The 26,172-nt window shown below is 43.6% G+C and overlaps 1 protein-coding gene across 1 annotated transcript in view; it reads right to left on the bottom strand.

Moving 5' to 3' along the window:
• The window catches only part of LOC119656208 (piggyBac transposable element-derived protein 4-like), a 123,984-nt gene that overhangs the window by 6,300 nt on the left and 91,512 nt on the right, over positions 1–26,172 (bottom strand). Inside the window, exon 3 of the mRNA XM_038062599.1 lies at positions 2,394–3,673. Within this exon, the coding sequence (XP_037918527.1) occupies positions 2,394–3,673 (1,280 nt within the window). The remainder of the gene's footprint in view (positions 1–2,393; positions 3,674–26,172) is intronic.

Genomic DNA, 26,172 nt, shown 5'->3' with positions numbered 1-26,172 from the left:
AACAATATCTTTTCCTATTAAAGTAAGCTTATTACTGCAATATACCTCTAAGAAAAAGTGTGGTATTTAATACGTGTGATGTTGCGTTCGCACATTTCAGCATCCAAAAGAACAATCCATTTCGCGTTTGAGCCCTGGACTGGTAGATAGTAACATCCTTGCGAGAAGTTTCCCAATGTCCCAAAAAACCTTTTCAAGGATAGTCAAACTCATTTCGAAAAGAATTTAGTGGGCTAATAACCTGCAAATTTCGAAAACCTTATTGCTTCCGAAACGTGAACACGCACTGATCTCACGCCGAAGAGTTTTGGCTGCCAAAACGGGTTATGATTGATAAGAGTCTTCAAATGCTCGCTTTTTCCTGACCTCTGCTTCACCAAAGCGAAGTAAGAGACCCAGAAGAGCGCTCCTTTCCCCATTGCGGCAATGTGCTTTTGTACTCTGGAAAGCCAAGACGGGAATCCGATTTTGGGTTGTTTCTGACGGCTACCACAAAATGCGCTTTCTTCGACTGGGAGCTAATTTCTGGCAAGATTCCGGTCCAGATTAAGAAGCATCACAATTGTACAATGCTAGACACCAACGGAGACTTTCCTTATAGTGGAAAAGGATATTTTCGACGAGCATTTACATGCAGTTCAGGAGAGACTTCCTTAAGGTGACATTGTGATCATAATGGGTTATCTGAATGCCAAGGGAGGCTCTGATAACCCGTTGTTTGAGGATGTAATGGAGAAACGTCGTCATGGCGATCGTAACGATAATGATGTGAAGCTCATGCACTTTTGATTTTCTGCAACTTCCACTGCCTCGTCATCGGTGACAAATTTTTCCAGCGCAGAGCCAGGATAAAGTCAGTTTGATTTCAACTGGCTGACACCGTAGAAGCAATCAGATTCACCACTTTGCGATCACTAGTAGATTTACGGGTTTATCGTTTAGAAGAGAAGTGCTAGCCTCGACGACCTCGAAAGGGACTACCATCTGATTGTCGCTTACCTTTGTTTACGTATTGCGTCCTCACATCTTTCACAAGGTTGCGGAGCTGCAACCATCCAAGTTCAACATCGACTTCTTGCATCATTCAGCTGTTACTCGACAGTGGCAGAACTATCTTGCTGATCAGACGGCAGATACACTGAGTAGATCGATGAACATTGGCCCGCCATAAAAACGGCCCTCTTCTTGGGTGCTATGAAAATCGTTTTCCACGTCATGAAGTCTGGCTGACTTCTTCGTTTGTGATAGTATCAGGCAACCACATTCCGATGATACGACGTAGACGAAGGTTTAAAGTTTTGAGTAACAGTAAGGTTCACTCCCCATGTATTACTCCCATACAGCAACCCAGAACAATCTCAACGTGATCTTGGTTTTGAGATGACAGTTCGGTGCTACGGTCGGCAGAAATCACGCTTCCTAGATATAAAAATTGGGGGATGCGTTATGCAGATTATGCAGATAGGGAGAATACGATCACTTGTCAGACTTACAGCCTTGGTTTTGCTGGTGTTTATCTTCAGGCCAATTCTACTTGCCCCTATTTCCAAATGCAGAGCTTTTTAGCGAACGTTCATGACCCCTTGTAAGAGCAAACCGATGTCATCATCGTAGTCGAGGTGTTTTGAGGAAAGATGTCATCGTCTCGGATAACCAAGGAGGAGTGGAAGTAGTACATCTGCAGTAACTGCAGGTGCAGCGATAAATCACTCTGCGGGGAGACCATCAATCCCTGTTGTCACCCAAACCTTATAATGCCGTGGGTGACAATCTGTGTAGCACCCCAGAAAATAGCATTTTTTATGACATGCTAATCGATATTCTGAGGCAGCTTACTCAGGTATTGTCGGTACAACAGCATATTTCCGCAAGGGGTGTAGGAGTATTCTCCAGAGTCCCACCATATTACTTCGCTCGAGTCTAGAATATCCAACTTATATTTGTTGGAATTCCCGCTCGGGTTGGAGAAAACAAGCGTCCTGAGGGTTTTCACTGCTATTGTCGGGAGCGTGGGCACTTTTCAGAAATCGATCATAGGCTATTTTTGATAATCAAAAGCCCTCGACGTGAAGTCAATCCTTATTCAAGACGTTGTTGATATTTTGGTAGTAATAAAGTTTCAAAATTTGCAGGTTGCTAACTCACAAAGTTCTATCCCTTTTAGTCGCTTCTTACAACAAGCAGAGAAGACTTTGAGTGTGTTCTTAACCTTCATACGACCCTCTTTTCAACTAGCGTTGAAGGTCCTATGGTCATTTTTGACCACATGAAGAAAATGTAAAGAAATCATGAAAAAAATTCAAGAAACGATAATAATTTTTACTAGTATTCAAAACATTATATTGTTTTAACAGTCTTTGCACTTTACAATAAAGTGTCGCTTGCACACATACCTTTTACAATTGTTACAAGTAAATGAGGTTTTTATGTCTTTAGGGCAAAATTTGCATCGTCCTCTTTTGGCAGATTCCTCTTTTGTTGTTGTAGTGTTATTGGTGTCATCAGTTAAATTTCTGCTTTTCAATACAATGTCTGCAGACGCTAAGGCTCTAGGAAGAGACTTCCTCATCTGCATATATGGATTCACCAGTGCGCGACCGAGCTGCTCCAAAAAAAGTCGCCGCCTGTAGAGTTTACTTTTGTTCCAATCCGGTTCTACCTGAGTAAACAATATAAATGCATTATAACACGATATATCAATAATGTTGCAAAAAACTGCTACTAGCCATCTTTTAGTTTTTCTTTTCGTTGAGTAGCAAGCGACAAGTTTATCCAAAGTATCTACCGCACCTTTCGACGCATTATAATCTTCGATGATAAGCGGTTTTTTATTCTCCTTATTATTTATAGAATTAGTAGTATGTAGTGTGCTCTGTAAAATAACGCTTCGATTTTTCTTTGGTACATACGTAACCAACGTCGTATCTTTGGTAAATGCGAATTTCGAACTTTGTGCAGGCCACTTCTTTGATTCCAAAAGAACTCTCGGAATCGAAGGTTTATTTTTTCGAATTGTTCCAACTGATGTAATCCCTCGTTTCAAGAGCTTTTGTGCAAGTTCATAGGATGTAAAAAAATTATCTACCGTAATGTTGTAACCTTTCAATCCAGCAGTCAGGTCTTGAACGACTCGCATTCCTTGATTTCTTTCTGGTGTATTGTTTATTCTTCCGGTGTAAGGTTGTATATTCCAGACGTAGCTTGTACCGCTGTCGCAAGCTACCCAATTCTTCATTCCATATTTAGCAGGTTTCATTGGCATATATTGCCTGAAAGGACATCTGCCCCTAAAGGGAACCAGCTGCTCGTCAATGGTAATATTTTTTTGCGGATTGTAGAGTTTTGGTAAAATATCTACCCACGAGTCCCACAGCTCGCGGATGGGTGCAAACTTGTCTGTTTCCCGGCGGCTACTCCTCGTGGACCGATCATCAAAACGAATGAATCGTGAGATCTTCTTGAACGTTTTGTTCGACATGACGGCTCGAAAAATTGGACGTCCTATTTCAGCATCCCACAAACTTTCAGTTGCTTCATTGTTAGATCGGTACACTCCTGCAAGAATCAAAAGTCCGATGTAAGCTCGCAAAGTTGGCGTATCGATATCTTCAAAAGTGGCTCCTAAGACTCTACGTCCTTCCCGATTCGTATTTCGCAAAATTATCGTTTCCAACTGCGGTGGTAGAAATAGATCGAATGATGACTGAATATCAGAGATCCTTGAAGCGGCGTAGCGTGTTATTCCGGGTTGTAGTGATGGGTTTGTACTTCTTCGTGAATGTCGGAAAGGATGTTCGTACCATTGTATAGTTTTGTCTCTAGATAAATATTCGGGTAGGTCTTCCAGAATAATTTCTTCAAGGTCGTCGTCCGAAACTTCAATTTCTTCATCGCCCGATTCATAATCTTCAATTTCGGATACTTCCTCGTCCTCGTCACTAAAACTCTCCGCTACTTCGATAAAGTCCATGCTTTTATGCAACTAAACTATACGGCAACGATTTACTAAATGATACACTTGTTCAATGACCTCGCGCTTTTATAGCCCTTCGAGGATGATGCAATACATTGCACGCTATGTGCAATAAGATGATGAAATACATTGCAACACATATAGGATGCTATGCAATACAAGAAAACAATTTTCCTATTGGAATTTATCCCCAGAATTCGCAAAATTCATTCTATTGGTCGTTTTTGACCCAAGGAACTTAAACGTAACATTTTTTACTGTGCAAGAACGGAGCATTTTTTAAAAATACTCTGGTGTCTAACATGTTTAGGAAGAAAATAAATTATCAGTTACCATATTTAAAGTTCATTGAATAACAAACAGCTAATACAGAGTCAACGAAAAATCAATTTTGGTCAGAAATGACCAGAAGAACGTATGAAGGTTAAGCCGCAAATCACAGGACGTGTGGTAAACTTTAGCTCAGGCTTTATGGTTGAGGATTGAGGGAGTACTGAGTCCGCATCCACTTGGTAATATACAGGGCCAATATTAGAGAAGCTTTTCCCACTGTTTTAGTCCACGAACTCCTCTTATTGATCTGAATGCCCAAACTTTTTGAATAAAGATCACGAAAGCTGCCGTCTAAAGCAATGAGAACTCATTAGACGCTGTCCCACATCTGCTCTAGTGATGCCTCTCCTCTGAACGAAACAGCGAGGCAGTGCTAGTCCAAAACAGAGAGGTTCATGGCCCAAACACGACAGGAAAAGTATTTCCCACAATTTCAGGAATTCTGAGTCCCCGATCCACTTTATGATGATTCCAAACAAAAATTTTAAGTGGGTTCAGCTTACTTAGGCCGAAATTTTTCTAGGCAGATTTTGTCCTGGCTATATGTAATTCATACAAACATCGTGTTTTTAAAGGAGACTTTGTAACCGTGCAATTGAAACACTGTTCGCGGGGCAGATATGAGCCAGGGTCTGATGTGCAGCTTCTTCCTAGGGTGAAACCGCAAGTCGTACATTTAATGGGAGAAAGTTTCTTCCCAATCGATCCCGGCCGCTGTCAATTCCTGAACCAAAATTACATGTATTATAATATGTTCCACTGCTCTAGCGAAACAGTCAGTCGTCAATAAGAACAATTAGAAATTGCATGCTATATTTTGGTTGAATTTTGTAATGCTTTTCAAAGAAACCCACATTGGGCGCCATATTGTAATTGAATCAAAAAAAGGTTAATTATGTCACGTTGAATATGGAGAAAGGACGAGTGGTAAGTCTTTATCCTGGTTTCATCGGGATTCCTCTTCGGACTTAATAAGAATGTTAATTGATGGCGCGATAGGCCAATTTGTTTAAAGGTTCAGTGTGCTCACCAAAAAATCTGTACACCTGGTAGAATCAGAATTGCATGGCGTATTGTGGTTGGTTGGAACTAGATAAGTAGGGGTGGAAGAACCCTGTGCAGCTGATCGTCCAGGCTGGGGGTTGAGCGTTCAGCGAACAACTCGCGCTAATTTGTCCTGTTGCTAACTACAGATTGCTGGCTGCGATGAAAATAGAGCCTTCTTATTCTCCCTTCCCGTTCGTGAGAGGAATTTCCTAACTTAAAGGCTACCTGAGGTAGGAGAGCTGGAGGGCTAACCCGAAGTAATGTGTTAAACGGTTCTGGTCTAGGTCTCTGTCGACAGGGAGGTGTTAAGTTAGTAGTTCCCGACAGTGCACCGTTGCGGGTGTCCAATATTCCTTGCGTAAACGCATTCTCGTAAACCCAGTCCAAAAACAGCTAATATATTCAACGACCATTTAGGACACCATATTTGTCCGTACAGAAAAAAATCATCTCTTTAAAATGGTACCAACTGATCATCTCCTTTAAAGTAAAATGTTAAGCTACCAAACTGGATACTTTTAAACATTCCTAATGGATAACAGGTAATTTTGTATGTGTCTCGAATTTTGTTTGTCCTTTCGTTGGGAAGCCGATTTCCTTAAGAAATAGGTTAGATGCGTTATTTCGCAATCCGCTTCCCACAACAGGAAGAGAGTGGACCTCATCCAATGCTTCAACAGGACGTTTTCTCACTGCCCGGAATGACCGAGGACGAACTACGAGAGATCTGTGGACGAATGGGGAACAATAAGGCTCCGGGATTGGGCGGAATTCCGGACAAAGCCCTGAAGTTGGCTCCTGAAATCAAAACCCCGTGGTTCATAAGTACATTTGAGTCGCGCACGATCGGAACAGTGTTTCCCGTTCAGTGGAAAAGACAGAGGTTTGATCTGCTACCGAAGCCTCGAAAACCACTTGGGGCTCCCTCTTCATACCGCCCTATCTGGTTTTAGACGCTATTGAGAAGACGTTGGAAAGTGTGGTATAAAACAGGCTGCTTCTGTTCGTCGAGGTCGCTGGTGGCCTATCAGACCGGCAGCATGGGTTTCGCAGAGCGCGGTCTACGGTCGATGCCATTACAACGGTCGTTGATCTGGTCCGGGAGGCATAGGCCGCCGGTAAGTGTGCGGTAGTGTCGATGCACGATGATCAAGAAGGCCTTTAACATGGTCAACTGGAGTTGGATTAAGGGCACACTGGCTAAACTGGGTGTCCCTGGTTACTTAGGTCGGATAATCAAGAGTTACCTCTCAGAAAGACTTCTTTGGTGCGAGACGAACGACGGCTCGAAGGAATATGTTGTGATACCAGGTGTGCCCCAAGGCTCTGTGGGGTCCTTGCTGTGTAACGTAATGTGTGACGGAGTGTTCGGCTTCCGCGTGCCAAAGGAGGCAACATTGATTGGTTTTGCAGACTACATGGCAGTAGTAGTAGTTGCGGAATACCATCAGGACGTGAAACTGTATACAAGTGAAACTGTTCATGCCCTCAAAGCATGGCCCCAAATGGTGAAGTTGAAGTGAAGGTGAAGATAAGTCGGAGGTGGTCCTTATTACCAGTCACAGACAAATCCGTCAAAATCTGGGTGGATAACCACGAGTTCGTTTCAAAATTGATCATTATATATCTGGGGGTAATAATTGATGCCTAGTTGAGCTTCAAGGTTTATGTGGACTATGCGCGTGAAAAGGCAACAAAGGCTAATTCATCTCTAGCAAGGATGAGGAGGGCCAAGATCTAGTCAGTGGCTCCTTATTTCAGGGGTGGGGGAATCTATCCTGTAATACCCGGGTCCTGTATGGGCGAGTGCACTGCATAACACAGTGAGTCAGGGAAGGGTAAGTTCGACATACCGGCCAACCGTGCTGAGGGTGTGCAGTGAATATAGGACAGTATCAGGTGAGCCAGTGTGTGTCATCGCAGGGATGAATCGCTTGGATCTTCTAGCGAATGGGGCACACTGTTTCTACCGGAGAAGGAGGGTGAATCCGTATGAAGTGTCTGCGGGCTTCTAAAAAGCCACTAGGAAGGATCTGTACAGGAGATGGTAGCAACGGTGTGATAATTCCGATAAAGGCCACTGGAACCATACACTGATCCCGTGTATTGAGGGATTGTTCGAGCGAATTTGCGAATGAAAAACGGAAGTTACACGATGCCCTCAACGCAGTTATTGAATTGCACAGTTTCATGGAGGAGACGCTGAGGTTCGTAGTAATCTGGAGTGCGATAAACGCAACAGTAACTGGGATACAGGAAAAGCTGCAGGATCTGGAACAAGCTCGGAAAGCGCAATGGACGCGTGACTTAGTTGTGCTGGTGTAAACCTCTCGTGAAGTAATGCTTCACGGTGGTCCCGCTGGGATATTGGTGAAGAAGTGGGGATGGTTTTAGTGGGTGAGAATCGCACAAAACCAGGCCTAGCAACGTCTTTTTAAGATTTCCACATTCACCAATAAAAAAAAAAGATGCGTTATTTGCCGATTATGTCAGTCTTCAGCCTCTCGAAATCAATGAGACCTGGTGGGTGTGTCCTGGGCCTTATTTTTAAATAGATTGAAGGACCCTCCTTGATAAGATTCCTAATCACTAGAGCTTCTGTCTCATTCATAATTAATTGCTCTAGATCCTAATGGTTTGCAATATAGATAACTTATCTTTGCTAGTCAGTTCAATCTGCATGTTGGTATCCTTATCTGATCCTGACCCATCTTTCCAATCTAAAGCTCCATTTTAATTCAGTTTGTGACAATTTTATTTCAACGTTATTTGCTAATGGCTAATTGATAGTTACTCCTTTTGATGCTCTTGCTTTCGCCTGCGGAAAAATGATGTGTCCTGGCCTCAGCATACCGAGTCCGTAAAAATGATAATGTAAAATGTTTGATCCCTTAAGTGTTGGCGCGTGACATCATAAACACCTTGGCAATGGCATGCTAATGTCAATTTGATGTATGGATGGCTTTTATGGCATTTTGTACCTCGGGTTACGTATTCTAAATAGCAACAGGATCCACAAGGCACGAGTGAATGGTGACTCGCACTCTCTGTCTAATGTCCATGTCCATCACCAGGACTCTACACATTACCTCTTAGTGTTCAGTTCCAGCGTACAACACACACTTTACGTACATACATGCAATGGAGCCAAAGGGTGTGAACGAAAATGTTTAGATGATTACTTTGATATGCAAATGCTCCTCAATGAGGAAATTCACTTACACTTGGGACTATTTCGCATTTTAGGTACGGTTGCACATACGGCTGCCATAAGTAGCCGCCTAATATCATAGGCCATTGCACGATACACTCCTAGCCCTGGTCGGCAGAAACAAAACCAAAATTGAACCTCGAAAATTATACGTTATCGTTACTGAGCAGAATATCCGCTCGTTAAGCATTCATTAAACTTTTGCATGAGGTCTCGATGCTTAACGAAAGGTGTAAAACGCCTTACCCAGCTTTTTGACACTTTTACCACTTTTCACCTAGGCAGGTGGTTAGACCGGTAATTTATAGATCCAATTAGGACTATCGTGTCATTCGAGATAGTTAACTCCGAAAATTAAAACAAGGTTGGGCGCGATAGTGTCTCTGAAGGGTTATTTGCTAATTGAGTGTTTTGGGGGAGGGCGGAATGTGTCATAGGGATGGTAGTAATTATCATCAATCTTTGATTTCTCACTCCCATGATCATGATTCTATGAGATTGCAAAAAGTGTCATTGGGACTTCCCCGGATTAAGCTCTCGTCCGAACGTTAATCCCAAACTTTCTACAACCACCAATTGCTCCGAATCTAATCAAAACTCAGCCTGAATCTTGGGGCACAATTAAAACCAGTCACAAATAATTAAAATGTTAATTTAAATGCTATTCAAATACTCATACTCGGGAAACAAATCGCGGCTTATGTATCTCCATAGTTCCCGGGTCTTGTTAATTTATTCCTTGGCAACTTGACTGAAGCCTCGGCGTCGTATCCTATAATACATGACAACATCTATGGGTGGCTCTTTTCCTTGTTCGTTAAACGAGAGCGTACTCTACTGTACACAGTATCTACTATCTACTGTACTTCGACACTAAATATACAATTTTGTATAGCGAGATCTGAGTCTTTTACATTTTATACAATTTTCCTAACCAACTTGGCACAATCTCTGGGGAAATTATATTTATGCGAGGGAACTAAAAATTAGAGCGTGTGACATTGCTACGTCGTCTCTTAAGTGTTTAATTATTTTATTGGCATTCTGACACCTTTGCGCAATATAAATGTAAATTAGGTTGAAAAGAATGTAAGCAATATGTACTGTGGGCAGATGGAGCTTTTTTCAAAATGGAATTATAAATTCTTGATGTCACGTGAGCAACGTATTCAGAAAGAGCCCGATAGTGGCTGAAGGAAATTGCTAATTATTTATTACTTTGGAAGATCCTGAAAAGGATTTGACTTTATTAGAAAGTAACCTATTTAATTTGAAATGCATCTTCACCCCCCCCCCCCTTGCCTTCAATAATGTAAGGTGAAATGATGAAATACTTCGAGACACGCTTGCTAGCTCCTTCGTCCTTCGTTGTCGATTCAAGTTCTTTACTAAGTCGACTCCTGTCACATTATGAAAGAAACTATGTGACTAAGATGTTATCTATTTCAACTGGCAAGCTTTGCGGTGGATGAATCAACAGAAGTCTCAAATTTACCGGAGCAGTTTGCCCCGTCGTCTAGTATGGTTCAGACTGCCGACCGGCTACCAAAGACAATGACTGACACCCCGCGATAATGGAGGCAAAGATGTTGTGTTATTTTTCCTTACCAGGACGAATCAAATAGAAGCCAGCGGTGGTTACATGTAGGTAATAGAAATCAGCGTTAATCTCGGAAATTTAATGTCGTATGCAATCACAGCTGATTGTATGGGTAACACCACTTGTGCCCGGAAGGACTATACATGAATAACCAGTAAATGCTGATCTAGCGCTGATTAGCGAGCAATACCGAAACAAGGACCCGTCCTCATGGCATCTCGACTTTTCGGGCTCCGCTGCCATCTGGGTCCGGGGCAACGTTCGACTTCGTGTTCTTGCGGAAGGCCGGGGGGACGGGTTTGTCTGAATCCGGTGTTTAGGGATAACTTTTTTTAGCGTTTACCTTCAACGACTATTTCAATGATCAATGACGATGTCGGACTTTCGGCGCAGGCTTGATACTTTGAAGGACGCCGTTTCGAACACAGAGGGACGCATCCTGGTTGGCGGTGATTTCAATGCCAGGGCTCTTGAATGGGGCATGCCTCAGCCAGATTCCAGAGTGAAACGGATTCTGGAAGTGGCGGCGAGAACCGGGCTCGTAGTTTTAAACACCGGATCCACGCCAACGTTTCGGCGCCCAGGTTGTGAAGGAAGCATTACTGACATCACTTTTGCGTCGGAATCTCTGGCATCATCGGTGGACGGGTGGCGAGTCCTAGAAGACTTCTGGGCAAGTGATCATCAGTACATTGCGTTCGAAGTGGTTGACGCTACTTGCCGGCGAGCACCAACACAACGTTCCCCCTGCGTGTGGAATGTCGCGAGGGTGAACATCGGAAAGTTCGTCGAAGCTCTTGGAGCAGGTAGGGTAGGGCCTGGGGGCACTCCGGGGGGTGGTAGTGTCGCAGCTGACACCGTCGTAAATTCAGTGATGAACCTGATAACGACAGCGTTTGAGGCTTCCATGCCCCGGAGAGGCCCCAGGCGCAACAAGCCTTCTATGTACTGGTGGACGGCAGAAATTGTCGACCTACGGAAGGAGTGTCATAAGCTCCGCCGTTTGGCACAACGTTTATACGCCAACGAGGAGGCATAAAGGCACAATATAGATCAGCAAAAAGGAGACTCCGCAGCGCTATAAATAAAAGCAAAGCTCGCGGCTGGCAGATTCTTGTTAATGAGGTGAATGAGGACCCGGTGGGACTTGGCTATAAGCTTGTCACCCGGAAAATCGGGGCTCTGCGGAAGCCCTGCATACTGAGCACCGACCAGATGGACCGCATTGCGTGGGCATTGTTCCCCAGACACCCTGTACGGGTTGATGTAAATAGCGTGGAAAGTGTCGTGGATTGCCCCCTTTTCACAATGAGAGAGCTCGAAGAAGCGGTTCTCACTATGAAAAACAGGAAGGTGCCAGGTCCTGATGGCATCCCTGCGGAACTTTACAAACTGGTGTTCTGCCAACGGCCAGAATTGCTGCTTGAAGGAGGGCATTTTTCCTTGTCGCTGGAAAGTGACCAGATTCGCGTTGATCAGTAAGGGTAAAGGAGACCCGGAACTCCGGTCTGCATACCGACCGCTGTGTATGCTTGACACGGCCGGAAAAGTGCTCGAGAAGCTCATCAGGGGTAGACTCGCTGAGACGATCCGTGCTGCTGTGGAATTATCCGCAAGGCAGTTCGGGTTTAGAACAGGGAAATTTACCCTGGATGCTGTTATTGAGATCGTAGATGCGTTTAATCGAGCCGGGGCACACAGCCGCCGATCTCGACGGATAGTGCTCCTTATAACGCTTGGTGTCAGAAATGCCTTCAATTCCGCAAGATGGACAGATATGCTAGGCACACTAGAGAACCCCTTTCACGTGCCAAGCTATCTCTTGCGGATATTGAGGGATTATCTGAAAGACCGCTCCCCGCTCTATGAGACGCTAGAGGCCCAGAGGAGGATGGAAATCACGCCGGGAGTAGCACAGGGATCCATCCTAGGGCCGGACCACTGGAACGCTTCTTATGATAGTCTGCTGAGACTCGATATGCCCGAAGAGTCGCGCCTGGTCGGTTATGCAGACGACGTTGCGGCACTTGTTGCCGGACGCACTGTTGAACAGGCGCAAAGAAGACTTGGCATATTAATGCGACGGGTAAGCGGATGTATGACTGCTCACGGTGTCAACCTTGCGCTGGAAAAAACCGTAGTAGTCATCCTGACCAGAAAGAGAATCCCGACCTTGCGTCCCATATCGATCGGCGAGTTGACTATAGAGTCAAAACCAGCGATTAAATACCTTGGTTTAATGCTCGACTCGAAGATGAGCTTCTTCGAGCAGATCAAAGCAGCAGCGGACAGGGCTGCAGCTGGAGTTGCGGTCTTGAGTCGGCAACTAGGAAACGTCTCCTCATGGGAGCAACGCAGTCCGTTCTTCTCTATGGTGCGGAGGTATGGGCTGATGCCCTTGACAAGGAGGTGCATCGTGCCCAAGTATAGAGGCGGGGAGCTTTGCGATTGGCGTGTGCTTATCTCACCGTCTCCCAACCGGCTGTGATGGTGATTTCGGGAGTGTTCCCCGTTGCCCTCCTTGCCAAGGAGCGCAAAGCTATCTATCGCCGTAAGGGCGAAAACTTAAGAGAAGTGGTTGCCCATGAAGAACATCAACCCACCCTTTGCGAGTGGCAACTTTCTTGGTAAAATGAACCAAGGGGCAAGTGGACAGCGCGGCTCACCGACAAATTAGACCCATGATTGAACAGAAAGCACGGTGAGATTGATTACTTCCTTACCCAACTTCTAAGTGGCCATGGAGGTTTTCAGTCTTACTTGCACAGGATTGGGAAGGCGCGATCTCCTGATTGTGTGTTCTGCAATGGAGTGGCAGACGGCGCTGAACACACCTTTTTCTCTTGCGAGAGGTGGGACGGCCTTCTCTAGTAGCTTTATGCAGACACAGGGGAGCTCTCTCCAGACAACATTGTCAGAGAGATGCTGAAGAGCGCTGGCAGCTGGAATTGTATTGCGCATTATGTTCGGGCTCTTCTTACTACGAAGAAGATTGAACTCGACCGGCGGAGGGAGCGAACGGTAAGGGGTTCCCTGAACTAACAACAACTCCCTTCCTCCTCTCCCCTCCCGTTGGTGAAAGGAATTCCCTGACTTGAAGGCTCCCAAAGCCGGGAGGACGGGAGGACTAGCCCGAAGTAATGTGTCAAACGGTTCCAGGCTAGTTCTCTGATGACAGGGAGGTGTTTAGTTGGTAGTCCGCCAGCGTGCTGTTGCGGGAGTCCAACACTGTGCGTAAACGTATCCACCTACCCTACTCCCAAAAAAAAAAAAAGAAAATAACCAGCGTCGTTATTCATAATAGAGTGTCCTGGTACCGATATGGATTTCCAGTCTCAGTGGATTTCCCCTGAAGGCATTGTTCACTGCGATATTCTGGGCAAAAACTTTGAGGATAATAGTACGACTAGCCACAATTTGTAGATGAGGAGCAGATCTTGGCTAGGTCAGGCCAAATTTTAGCTTTTTGGCAACAGCATTCGAATAGTGGCATCGTTCTCAGACTCCATCCGTGTTGGAAAAGGGGACTTAATGCATCTCCCCTGATTTGACTCCCCGATCCAAGCTATGATTGAAACAGTTTCTATAATTATTGAAGAAGCTTGCAGGGAACAAGGAAATATACTCTATCCAAGCCAAGCCTAATCTGGAACAGCACATGACTATGGCTATATGACCGAACAGGTACTTTGCTACTAGTATGTAAACTTCGAAGCATCTTCAGTCTCAACTAACTTCTTTACCTTAACAAGTTAGCTCTGCCGGAGTGGATGTCCTTTTCTGTGCTTAGTTATGGAATCAAAATATACAATCAAATTTTTAAAAATAAGGAAAATTATAACATAAAAAATAAAGAACTGAAAGCGTATCACAAAATATATAAAAATGCAAAAGAGACGACAGCAAAAGGATTATACTAGGAGAATCAATTGACCGGCAACAGTGACCTAAACAAGTGCCCTGGATGCCAGAACTATCCACCGGATCGTTCATAGTCTCCAAAAAGAAGACTATGGCCGCGAAGATGGGTGCAGTGGGGGCATAGTAAAATTGGACCTGGAACCTGCCTTACGCAATCCGATGGGAAAAATGGAAAAATATAAAAAATACTCAAAATTCAGTCTAAGAAAATTTCCATGGGAGCGTTGATGAAGAATAAAAACCGAAATGGATCAAGCAAAAACTTGGAGGCGAGAGTTATTCAGAAGTGGGGCAGGTTGAACAAAGTCATTTAGCAAACCAAGTGAAGGACCCATATTCAGCGCATATTCGAAAGGTACCCATCGACCGAGCGCAACCAATCATTTGAGCAGGATCTATAAGGAAGACAATTCCAAATGATGTGCTCGTTCTATGGATTGACTTATGTTAAATAATTAAGGGTACCTGAGGTAGTTTAAAGCTTAAACCGATCCTAGTTTACAGGGTCCTCCGGGGGCAAATAGCTAGACGTATTCTTCCGCAGGTCATCATTAATAGAAGTCCAAAGTTCTCTTATGCCCTGAGGAAGCTAAACAGTTATTCAAGAAGAGCCACTCCCGTAACACGTCTGACACGTATAATAATAATAATCGTTGGCGCAACAATCCATGTCGGATCAGGGCCTTGAAGTGTGTTAGAGCACTTCATTCAAGACGGTAACGGTACACTAGGAGGCAATGTGGTCAGCATTGCGCTCGCCCGAGATTATTACCCTGATTTGACTCAGGTACCCATTCACAGCTGAGTCGACTGGTATCCGACGTCAAATCACGATACAAATTCCACTGCAACCAGCGAGATTTGAACCGCGACCTTCCGTACGATAGCCTTGGCTCTAACAACTCAGCTATCCGGACACTTCTTCAGTGTTTCGCTTCTAATGAAGAAAGAAATCTAAAGCTGTTTATATTCCTTGGCTTACCTATCGGATTCACTCCTGAGGAATCGTCTTGCCGATTCAGCGGATATAAAATTATCCTCTCAAGTGCATCTCTTGAAAGTCAGGCATATTTCTTGGCCTGAGAAGTGGATATTCTATCCTTTATGTGCTCCACCGATCTCATGTCCTTCTTACCCTCGATGATGTTCTACGACACCTTTTTCCTGCCTACTTTGCCTTCTTCAGGTGCCTCCGAGGCATGTTTTAATATACCATCCTGTCTGTCCGATGAATGAATGATGAAATACTTTATTGCAATTTGCGTAGAAAATTTTGTATATACCGGACTTGGCCATCTTGCTGATCGGATCCTTAATTGGTCCTAGAAGAGTTTGGTGTTGGCTACTTCTCCTACTGAAAACAACGTTCCAACCATATTTTTTCGCTTTCCTTTTAATAAAAAGGCTCTGGGTATATTCTACGACATTCCTCCTTTTGGGCTGTTGGTTCGGAGTAAGTTAGGTGAGGGCTTGTCGTCAAAGAGTCCTCTTCCGTTTGCTAATCAAGCTGTTGATCTCAACGTCAAAAATATGCTTGGTTTTTTTCATCACCCCTTCCGAGTATAAGGGAATGGTTAACTTCCCGGGGATCATGTGGTTGAAAGAGGCAAGCTAATGAGTGTGGCCCGTTCCGGGGATGACTTGTTCGATATGCGTCGACTGTTTTCTTTCTTTTCTCCTCAATAATAGGCCTAAAAATTGTAGTTGTCCTTCCTTTCTCATCTCTAGGATAAATTGGATACTTGGATACATTCAATTGAGGAAGTTTAGCTTATTTTCGACTTCGTCTTTTCTGATGATTGCGCAGATCAGCAGAAGTTAACTTCACTTCTAGGTTGTTCATGTTGATTTGGCCGATGAACTGGGAAAAGGAGTTCCCTATCAGAGCTCCTTTTATTTGTTTATAATACTCGCCTCTAAAAGTGAAATAGTTTTCCTCCACGTAGATTCTGATCAGCTTCAAATATTGTTTCACTTTACCTTTCAATTGTAGACTATTTTGTTGATAATGTATGATGTGATGATCTTCTATCAAGCAGTCGTTTCTTTTTCCAGAACAATCGGGAAAGGAACCCTGACATCAAAGGACACCAAGATTTCGTCTTCTTCGAATTCCCTATTCAACTAGAGTGCCTGGGAGAACTCGTTTGAATTCTTAACCAATCTGAACTCAAACTCTTTTCCAGAATTCTGGAATTCCTTTACCAACCACAACATTCAGGATCTGTCCGGTTGTGCACGGTGCGGTCATGGCTTTGGTCGGAATATGAACTACTGATGCTAGCTATTACAGTGACAGGCTTTTACAAGGATCTAGTCATTCTGCAAAGAACCTTCACTCGAATTGGTGGTTTTAAACACTCTCTAGGCTGAAATCGTAACTCTATGGGAAAAATAAAGTAATCATTTTAAAGTGTTTACTATCCCTTCATTGACTTATCGTTGTGAAATGTTGATACGGGCTACGGGTAGGCGGGAGCACCCCCATAGGGGCAAAAACCCCCGCGATAGAAAGCGCTACCCCCAACGAAAAGTGCATAGCGGGAGTATACCATAAGGAGGGAACCTTGATATTGAAGTACCCGAGCATGGAGGAAGCTGCCTTTATCGCACTGAGTAAAAAGATAACGGAACTGTGTGAAATCATAAAGAAGTGTTAGAATATTCACCAGAATATAAGAAGCATCCGTTTTGTGTACGGCACAAAATGCAAGAGGTGAAGTCATCGAACGCAAAAGTGAGCCAAGGAACCGGAGAAGAGGCCACGCAAAAGGGTGAATGAATCAATAGGTCTGCAAACCCCGAAAACAAAAAAAGGACTCAACCCCAAAAAAACGGAGAACGTGAGGACAACGTCGGAAGTTTCCGGCAAAACTAATCTACCTGCGATTCCGGGAAAATGGAGTGGATCCCTTATACGCTGCCAATTTCAGGAGAGTGAAAGCAGACCTCGAAATTACCAATTTGGGAGACAATTTCAGCCGCATTAGATGGTCCCAGAAAGGAGACCCTATGTTGGACCTCAAGAAACTCAAGGATGTATACTTGAGAAAAATCGGAAAGTTGTTAATACAGGAAGTCCACATAAGGGCTAGCAGGCCGGAGATCATTATAGTCAACAAAAATATAGATGAGATCTCCACGAAGGAGGATGTTTGCGAAGCCTTGTAGAAACAAGTCGATTTTATCGGACTATAAGAGTCAACGGTGAAAACGCTGAGATAACCCTACAGGCGAACATAAATCGCTTACCTGTAGAGGCGGAACTGAAACTACCAGTAGCAGGGAGAGTAAGAATACGCTTGGCTATGTGTCGGCTTAGAGACCAGGTGGCACTGAAATAGACCAAGCAGCGCTATGGGATTGCGAAGAACAAGCCTTCCAGGAAATATTGAAGCACCTGGAGGAAGGCTTCATCAGCACGATGATGGTAGGAGTTCACATCTACCGCACATAAGGCGACTGTTCCTTAGTATGCAATATAATTACTGGTAGAACAACGAAATCGTAAGGAGCCTTAAGCAGAGACTCAGGGGAAAGCCCGGTAGTGACGGTTGAGAAGAGAGACACAGGCAACTGCTTGGCCATTTGGTAAAGTAAAAAGAACTGTTTCAGACTGCTATGCGATCATACCAATATAAATTCTTGGGGTGAAACTTACAGGTTGATAATGAAAAGGCTGCGGAGATCACCCTAAAAGACCTGACCGTGCCTCCTGGTTGTTACTATTGTGTTTCCTCACTACGAAGATAACAGAGGGCAAACGGTTGTCTTGTTCGACGAGAGCATAATACCTTCAGTAACTGCGGAGGAGCTCCTGGAAATATCTGGTAGGACAACAACAAGGCACCAGGTCTGGATAGCATCTCTAACATAGCTTTGAAACTGGCAGTGAAGACTAGGTCTCACCTTTTCGCAAACACCTTCGATGAGTGCCTAAAAGAAGCAATATTCCTTGCCCGGTGGAAAACACAATACTTTGTATTGCTTCCCAAATCCACAATGTGCCAGTTTGATTTCCAGCGTTTCCGCTCTATGGTGGATGCAATAGGTATGATCGTTAACCTGACAAATGGCGTGCTGGCGGCCGCTGTGCTGTGTTGGCATTGAATCTAATGAATCGCATTCAACTCGGCGAACTGGAACAGAATTAAAAGGGTATCGGTCGATATAAGTGTTCCCGGGTATTTATTGAATCTGATTGAAAATTACCTCTTAAAGAGGACTCTCTGGTGCGGGAAGGATGAGGACCCCAAAGAGTACATTGCCACATCGGGGGTACCGCAGGAATCAGTACTGGGTCCCCTGGTATGGAATATCATGAATAATGGGCTGTTTGCTCTTCACGTCCTAGAGGGGGCTACTATTGTCGGCTTTGCAGAGAATCTAGCTGTTGCTATTAAAGTAAAGCACCCAGAGGGTGTGAAGGTCAACGCGATGGAATCAGTGATCAGTGAGCCGAGTTGACTTTGGCGGACGCGAAAACGGACGGGGTCTTAGTAACGAATCGGAGGGAAAAGAATACTGTGAAAGTGGAAGTCGGTGGATATATGGCTGTTTCAAAGCCGGATATCAATTACCTGATGTAATAAGCAAGTTTTGTGCCTAGAGTATGCATCCCAAAAGGCAGCCAGTGCCAAAGCGATACTTGCTTGCTTCCAGCCGGAGTGGTACGATCCATCCTGCTTTACTCATCAGCTGTGTGGGTAGAGGTGCTGCAAACTCTGAAAGCCAGATGCAAGTGAATTTGGTTTACCGACTGATGGCTTAGCGGGTTTTCAATGCTTTTAGAACCGCATTAGATGAGGCAGCACTAGTGGTGGAGGCCATGATCCCTGTTAATATTCTGCGTCGCTTTAGGTTGGAAGATTTACCGAATTGCTTTAGGTGCGGTGGTATACCGGAGGACCGAGAGCATGTGATGTTTCACTGCTAATGGTTTGCAATTGAGAGGAGTAACCTAAACCAAAAGTTTGGCAGGAGCGTGAACCCGAAGAACTTAGTGGCAGAGATGCTGAGGTCGAAGGAGAGCTGTCATACGGTTTTCTCCACTATCGTATCGGCTGAAAGTGGAAAGAAGGATGAAAGCCGAAAGCAGCGGAATTGTGGGTGCTTAAAGGCAAAATCACCCCGAGAAGTAGTATCTAAACCGTGGTATCATTGGGTTGGGACTGGAAACACAGGGGTCGTTTTTATAAAATCTCGAAATCTTTAGTTCATATGAACACTACCGATTTGATTTGATGGTGAGTCTTTTCTGAGTTTAGGTGTTACTTAGTTCTGAATAAGCTTTCGCGGTTTCATCCTCTACCTGGGGTTCCTGTAGAAAATTCTATCCACGCTCCGTAGATAGATATTTCTTCATAACAATTATCCTGCCAGAAAAAAAAGACATACTGCACAGTATACGTTTTCGTGCTCAAAGGTAATTTTGTTCTTTTCGAAAAGAGAAAGAATTTGTGAACTCCAGATTCAGTCCATATTGGCCTATTATCCCAAACATATCATACTTGCATCCCGGATTTCCTACGATAATTCGTAAGTGAAGACAATGGTGGATTACTAGACTGGAAACGTTTAAAAATTTAAGGTGAGTCGTTAAGGACAATATCCCACAATATTCACGTGTCCTCGCGAACTTCTCCTTTATTACCTGTCCAAATTGAAATCTTTCTTGTTGACATTGCTGAAAGCTGGAAAGGTGCATTGAAACTTTCGGCCTTAGGGAAAATTTTGTTAACATGGTAGTTTCCAAAATGATGAAAGTGCAATGCGACGTCATTCAGGACACAAAGAATATGAAAGTTGTTGATATTTTCATGAAGGGATAAAGGAGTGTAGCTCGCTTGAATGTAAAATTATTCCGTTTAGTATTTAGTTTTTTATCTGTAATCGTAGCTTGAGTCTTTTAATCAATATTTACCAATCAGAGGAGGCTTCATCCTAATGCATATATAGGAGTATCTATTGGATCTTAAGAAAGATATTTGAAATGTAATTATTAATTTTCATCGCTGAACAATTTCCTCCCAACCAAGACTCCACTAAAGTTATATCAGCAACAACATGGAACCTTCTCCTGCGGGGTAGTAATCAAATTCATATAATTTCTAATCAGCATTTCTCCCACAGGCTCGACCATTCTTTTAATAAAACATTCACACCACCGACTCACCGCCAAACCAATAGTGGCAAAATCTGGGAAAATTACCGAAAGCTGATGTAGCCCTACAGACCAAGGAGGTTTTCCTTCACGACGTAAAGCTCATGGTATTTGCAGAGCAAATACCCAGGCCGTCTCGACTTATCATTTTGCCAAAAAAGGAGGCCAAAGGCCAAACCAAGGACTCTCTCTTATCTGGTCGACACAAATATGATTCGCAAAGGTGAGTGTTTGTTTTGCATTATTTATGGTTAGTTGCGATGGTTTGATTGTGGCCAGCGGAAGGATAAATTTTTAATGAATTTTCTTGGGGTTTTCATAATTCCTTGAGATGATATGCGCGGTCAGAGTGGCTAATGGAATGGGTGGTCATGAAAAATGGAAGACTGCTTTGTGCAGTGTGGGAAATTGGAAATAATATTCAATTAATGTTTCATGGAAAGGATAATTGATATGCGATTAGAAGAGGATGGGATTGCATGTGCGATGACTTCTGTAGAGAATATTTCTTTGGGAATGATTAGTTCCCAAAAAGCAGTGGAAAATTACTTAATTCCGGAACAAAAGTCCTAGCAGATCTCGTATTTTCTGCAATTTATACCAATTTTCCTAGCTAGAAATTCACCACATTGGAAAATTAAAGCACACATGTATTTCGCTCCTGTTCAAAAATGTATGAGCCACCATACAGGAAAAATTCCTGGCAAAGTTCCACGAAAAATAGTCAAACCCCTTTCAGAAACACATACATATTGTATACCCAGCCTTTCTAGGATGGCACGGAAATATCAAACAAAAAATTCGACGTCGGTACAACAACAGGAGGAAAATAAGAAAACATCTTCAGTGAAACATCATTAATTTTACTTATCCGCACATTTGTTACTTGATTCCAACTACAAATGTTCTATTACATTTACCGCCTATTTTCAGAATAAATTTTTGGCCCTTTCCTCCCTAAACATTTACATTTTTTGCATATTTTCCGAAATTCCCCAGAGGGATCCAAAAATTATGTTGGTATGTTTTTCGGATTTTCTTAGTTCAATCGCTGAACGGAGAGAAGTATGGCAACGAGAAGGGTCCATTCCGTGTTCGATTTTTTTTTCACTTGGAGGATCGTATTCAAAACGACAAAATTTTTCCTGGTAGCTAAATACGCTGAACAATAGATTCTTGTAAGGAAACAGTGGCAGCGGCACTAACAAGAACATAAACAATCATAAATTTATAAACTTGTGTGTTTATATGTTTGTATGCACGAGGATACATATGGAAAAGGTAAGAACAGGATTCACCCACATACGAGTATACGGTATTTACTCTTAACCAGTTGGACGGTTCCCTATATTGGGAGAAGCATGAGAAGTGGCTTATCAATGTTTAATGATTTACAATGGGCTTTAAAGGATACATCATATCTACCTACGTACGCACCGTATAGGCTGGAGGACACGTCCTTTCTTCGAAACCGATTTTATTGCCATTGAGACTAAGATCAACAAAATAATTGATTTATGAGTGTATTGAATGAAGTCAGTAAGTGAGCCCCGCAGAGACGTACGTAAAAAGGATATACTGACATGGAAGATGCACACCCCTTTCCTGCGCTAACAGGTCATAAAATTCTGTCACATTTTGAATATTCTCATTTTCCAATGGATGATGCTTATTAGACGATCCAAAGAAAACGTTTAGGGATTCCTTTTGATGTTTTTGTTTGGATTTAAGCTCCTTGATGAATATTAAATGAACTACTTTCACGGCAATTTACGTATGAGTATAGGAAGGTAGACAGCAATTTAGTCAACCAAAGACCTACTGTCATGAAAATTTCCTGATAAAATTATGCTGGGTAGGCTGATTCGGAAAACAGTGCGCTGGAGTAATGGATTACTAAACTAGAAATCGCGGGGTATAATGAGAAGCTGTCAGCTCACACTCATAAAATCCATTGTTATTTTCTTGCATGTTGGGGATTCCGTCCCCACGTACTCGAGGAGGGCGATCAGACCCGAGTCTGCAAGGGACTCATCTGAAGTGGCTCTGCCATGAAGCCTCACCGGAGGTTATCTGGTACCATGGGAACCGGGATGGCCCTCTGCGAGCATATGCTTCAGGAGAATTCCTGGAGGATGTATTCTTGGCCCGGTTATTTGCGGTTGGCCCCCTAGTGGGAGTTTCATGGTGGTTGTGGTTATGCCTACATCGCGAGCAGAGCTCCTCGGAGCTCGAGCGTGGAGTTGCGCTGTGCAACTCGAGTGCCGTACCCCTAAGTTGCGGCAGAGGTGTTAGATAGGCCTCGCATCCACTGGTATGAATGCTGAGCCTGCACTCAGTATAGACCAAGACCGCTGTGCTTGCATGGCGGGACTCTGATTGTAGTCCCAATATCAATCCGTGTCCGAAGTGGACCGTGGGATTATGCCTTCACGGCAGGTACTCACGTTAAACCCCCAGGACTTTTATGCATGTTGGGGAATACCGTCCTCACGTACTTGAGGTTGGGGATCAAATCCGAGTTTGCAAGGGACTTATATGAAGTGGGGCTTATGCGACGAAACCTTATTGGAGGATATTTGTTGCCATGGGAATCGATATGATACTCTCAGAGCATACAGGTATGCCCCAGGAGAGTTCCTATGATCTCGGTCCGAGTATTGACGGTTGATCCCCTTATGGGTATTTTATGAAGGTTATGATTGTGGGCAAATCGTGAGCAAAACTACTTATGACCTCGATACGTGGAGTTGCACTTGTATATGTTGGACGCCGTACGGCTTAGTTGCGGCAGAGGTATAAAATAAGCATTGCAGCCAATGGTATGAATTCTAACTCAGTATAGACTTAGTACTCAGTATAGACCAAAGGAGACCGTGGGATGATGCTTACACGGCAAATACCAGGTGTATTCCTAATTAATTTCCGGTTTTTTTCGACGGATGGCGTTCTATGCTTTGTGTCGCTGTTGGTCACACATACCTGTCATTTTGTTTAGTTGTTGTCAAGTGTCTAAACTGCGTTGACGTTTCCCCAAAAAGTTTCTCCAGCAAGTTTTTATTGCGCGACAAAAATGTCGGCGTTCGTACCGAATTTGCATTGCTATTCATGTTCAATCAAGGAAAAAAGGTATCCGAGAGCCCCTATGCACTTGTGGAAGTTTATAACGATCGTGCATTAACACTTCGAACATGTGAAACGTGGTTTCGACAATTCAAAAATGGAGATTTGGCAAGCAAAAATCGTTTGATGACGCCGAATTGCAAGCATTATTGGATGAAGACAACACACAAACGCAACGACAGCTTGCAGATACGTTGGGAGTTCAACAGGAAGCAATTTCGAAGCATCTGCGAGCCATGGGAAAAATTCAGAAGTGTGGAAAGTGGGTACCGTATGAACTGACCGAGAGACAAATGGAGAACCGAAAAGTGACGTGTGAAATGCTGCTTCAACAGTACAAAAGAAAGTCTTTTCTAAATCGTATTGTTACGGGCGACGAAAGTGAATTGCCTTGAAGGACCCTAAATGCAGCAAATCGTAGGTGATTCCAGGTGAACAATCGAAATCGATGGCACGACCAAATCGTTGTGGTCGGAAGGTCATGCTGTGTGTGTGGTGGGACTAGGCCGGCGTGATCTACTTTGAACTCCTGAAACCTAGTGAAACTGTGAACGCCGTTCGCTACAAACAACAAATGAAAGATTTAAGTCGAGCGATTGCGGAGAACCGACCAGAATATCAAGAAAGATAGAAAAAGGTGATTTTGCTTCACGACCATGCACCATCGCATAAGTCGAAAGTCATTGGCGACACGCTGGGAAAACTCAAGTGGGAGGTGCTTAACCATGCGGCTTGCTCACCAGACCTGACCCTGTCGGATTACCACCTCTTTGCCTCTTCGGGCCACGCAGTTTCTGAAAAGTGCTTCGACTCATACGAAAATTTGCGGAAATGGCTCACCGAGTGGTTCACCTCCAAAGACAGTCAATTCTACTGGCGTGGTATTCACAAATTACCAGAAAGATGGGAAAAGATGTAGAAAGCGATAAAAAATATTTCGAATAAAATAACTATTACGGTTCCCTTGGAATTAAGTTGTTTTATTTACAAAAAAAACCGGAAATTAGTTAGGAGTACAGCTGGTACTTACGTTAAGCTCCCAGGGTCTTCATTATCTTCTAGCAATTTCATAATAATACAATGATATTATCACAAGTGAGGAATCATACTCTTGGGGTAGCTGACTCTTCTTTATTTGACACAGGGTCCGCCAGCATTTATTGCGCTATATGTATATGCTTGTTGGAAATTGGAAAAGAAAAATCCGAAGACAAATTTATAATTACATATTAACTTTTATTTATAAAAAGACTCCTGGCTCTGCTCTGGTTGCAAAACGTCCAAATCCTAATCGAGGATGTGGTTGGCCCCAATAAAGGCTATGCCATTTTGCAGATCGGCATATCGGCTTCGATGACCGGTGAATCGCCAAATAAGCTTTCTATATCGTACTTGAGTGCTACACGGCAATAGGCAGCGAAAACGTGCCTCGAAAGCCGACGAAGTCAGTTCTCTCAAGATCCCCTCCGATAGTGCCGACATACAACCTAGAAATGAATGGAAGTTTCCGCCCTTTCCTACGAAGTATTCCGTGATCTTCCAGGAGAAGTTACTAAAGTGTTACTAAATATTTGTATCCTTGTTGTGCCGGGCTCTATACGAAGTACAAAGTTGAGGCCCTGGTTCAGAGTAACAATCATGGGCTAATAGCATGCAGAGTTTCAACTGTGCTTTCGACGACAGCAGTGAATTGAACTATAGTTTGCCTGGGTTCTTGGTCCGGAAAAGTGCTGAACCCGCATTGTACAGTATTGGTAATCAAAAAGAGTAAGAGGGCTGCATTAGACTCCAACCTGACGATCATAGTATAGCCCTGGAATAATATAACGTCAAGTCTACGGAAGACGGGCTATTTTCCCATATGTCTTGATAAGGGAGATACAAAATTGGTCCCCGATGTTCCAAATTCGATCGTAGACTACCACGATGCGCTCATGAATCCTGGTGTCCGAAAAACGGTGAGGTGTTAGAGTGTGACCTAAAGCCATGCCTCACCAGTATTCAATGCAGTTAAGTTATTGCGGTTAAGGTCGTCTAAATTACTACGAAGTGCAAACTATGTTTGTGTAGGTATGGAAGGGGTGAGAATGTGATACTGGATGAAATTTTTCACGTGAACTGTTACGGAGGCGAAAGGTCTGGTCGTCTCATCGAGTACCGATCGCTTGGTTGGTGGCGGAGTTGCTTATTCTAAACCGGATTCCAAGGCAAACCATGTGCTGATGTTTTTGTTGATCGATTGCTCTGGATGTTCTCACAAAGCTATGTATTGAAAATGGTATCCCAATTTGCCGAAATAATTTCAAAGAACGTCACTTTGAAATGAAGGATGGTCAATCTGGGCAAGTTCTACCGGCCTCGCCTAGGATAATGCGAATCCGCCGGAATGCGCCATGTAAAAAGCAAATGATTCCAATTACAATGCTGTCTTTCATAAAAGTGTGCTCGTAGAATTGTCCTGCTACTCAATGGTGCAAGATTGTTGAAATTGTGTGAAACAAAACTATTAAACTCTTTTCCTGTCTGTCTTCCTTTTTAGTCCTTGTAAGCTGGAAAACTTTAAAAGCTACCGTTTGCTCCTGCCATCCGGTTATATGGGACTTTTCCCCACTAAAACTACCTCCTTCTCCTTCCACTCTTCTGCGGAACTCCCGGATGATATTATGGCGCGGTGTTGGATCACAATTTATCCTACACTCGTATTAATGTTCGTACTCCTCACTCGTTCTTCTTCCAGCTTACTTCCTTCTGTGTAAGCTTCTTATGGATGGCTGCTATAACCTTTTTGACTGCAGTCCACA

The sequence above is a fragment of the Hermetia illucens genome, chromosome 4, assembly GCF_905115235.1.
Source record: "Hermetia illucens chromosome 4, iHerIll2.2.curated.20191125, whole genome shotgun sequence".
NCBI classification, from domain to species: Eukaryota; Metazoa; Arthropoda; class Insecta; order Diptera; family Stratiomyidae; genus Hermetia; species Hermetia illucens.
Note: the sequence above shows the minus strand (reverse complement) of the source record. Positions and strands in the feature narration are given on the sequence as shown.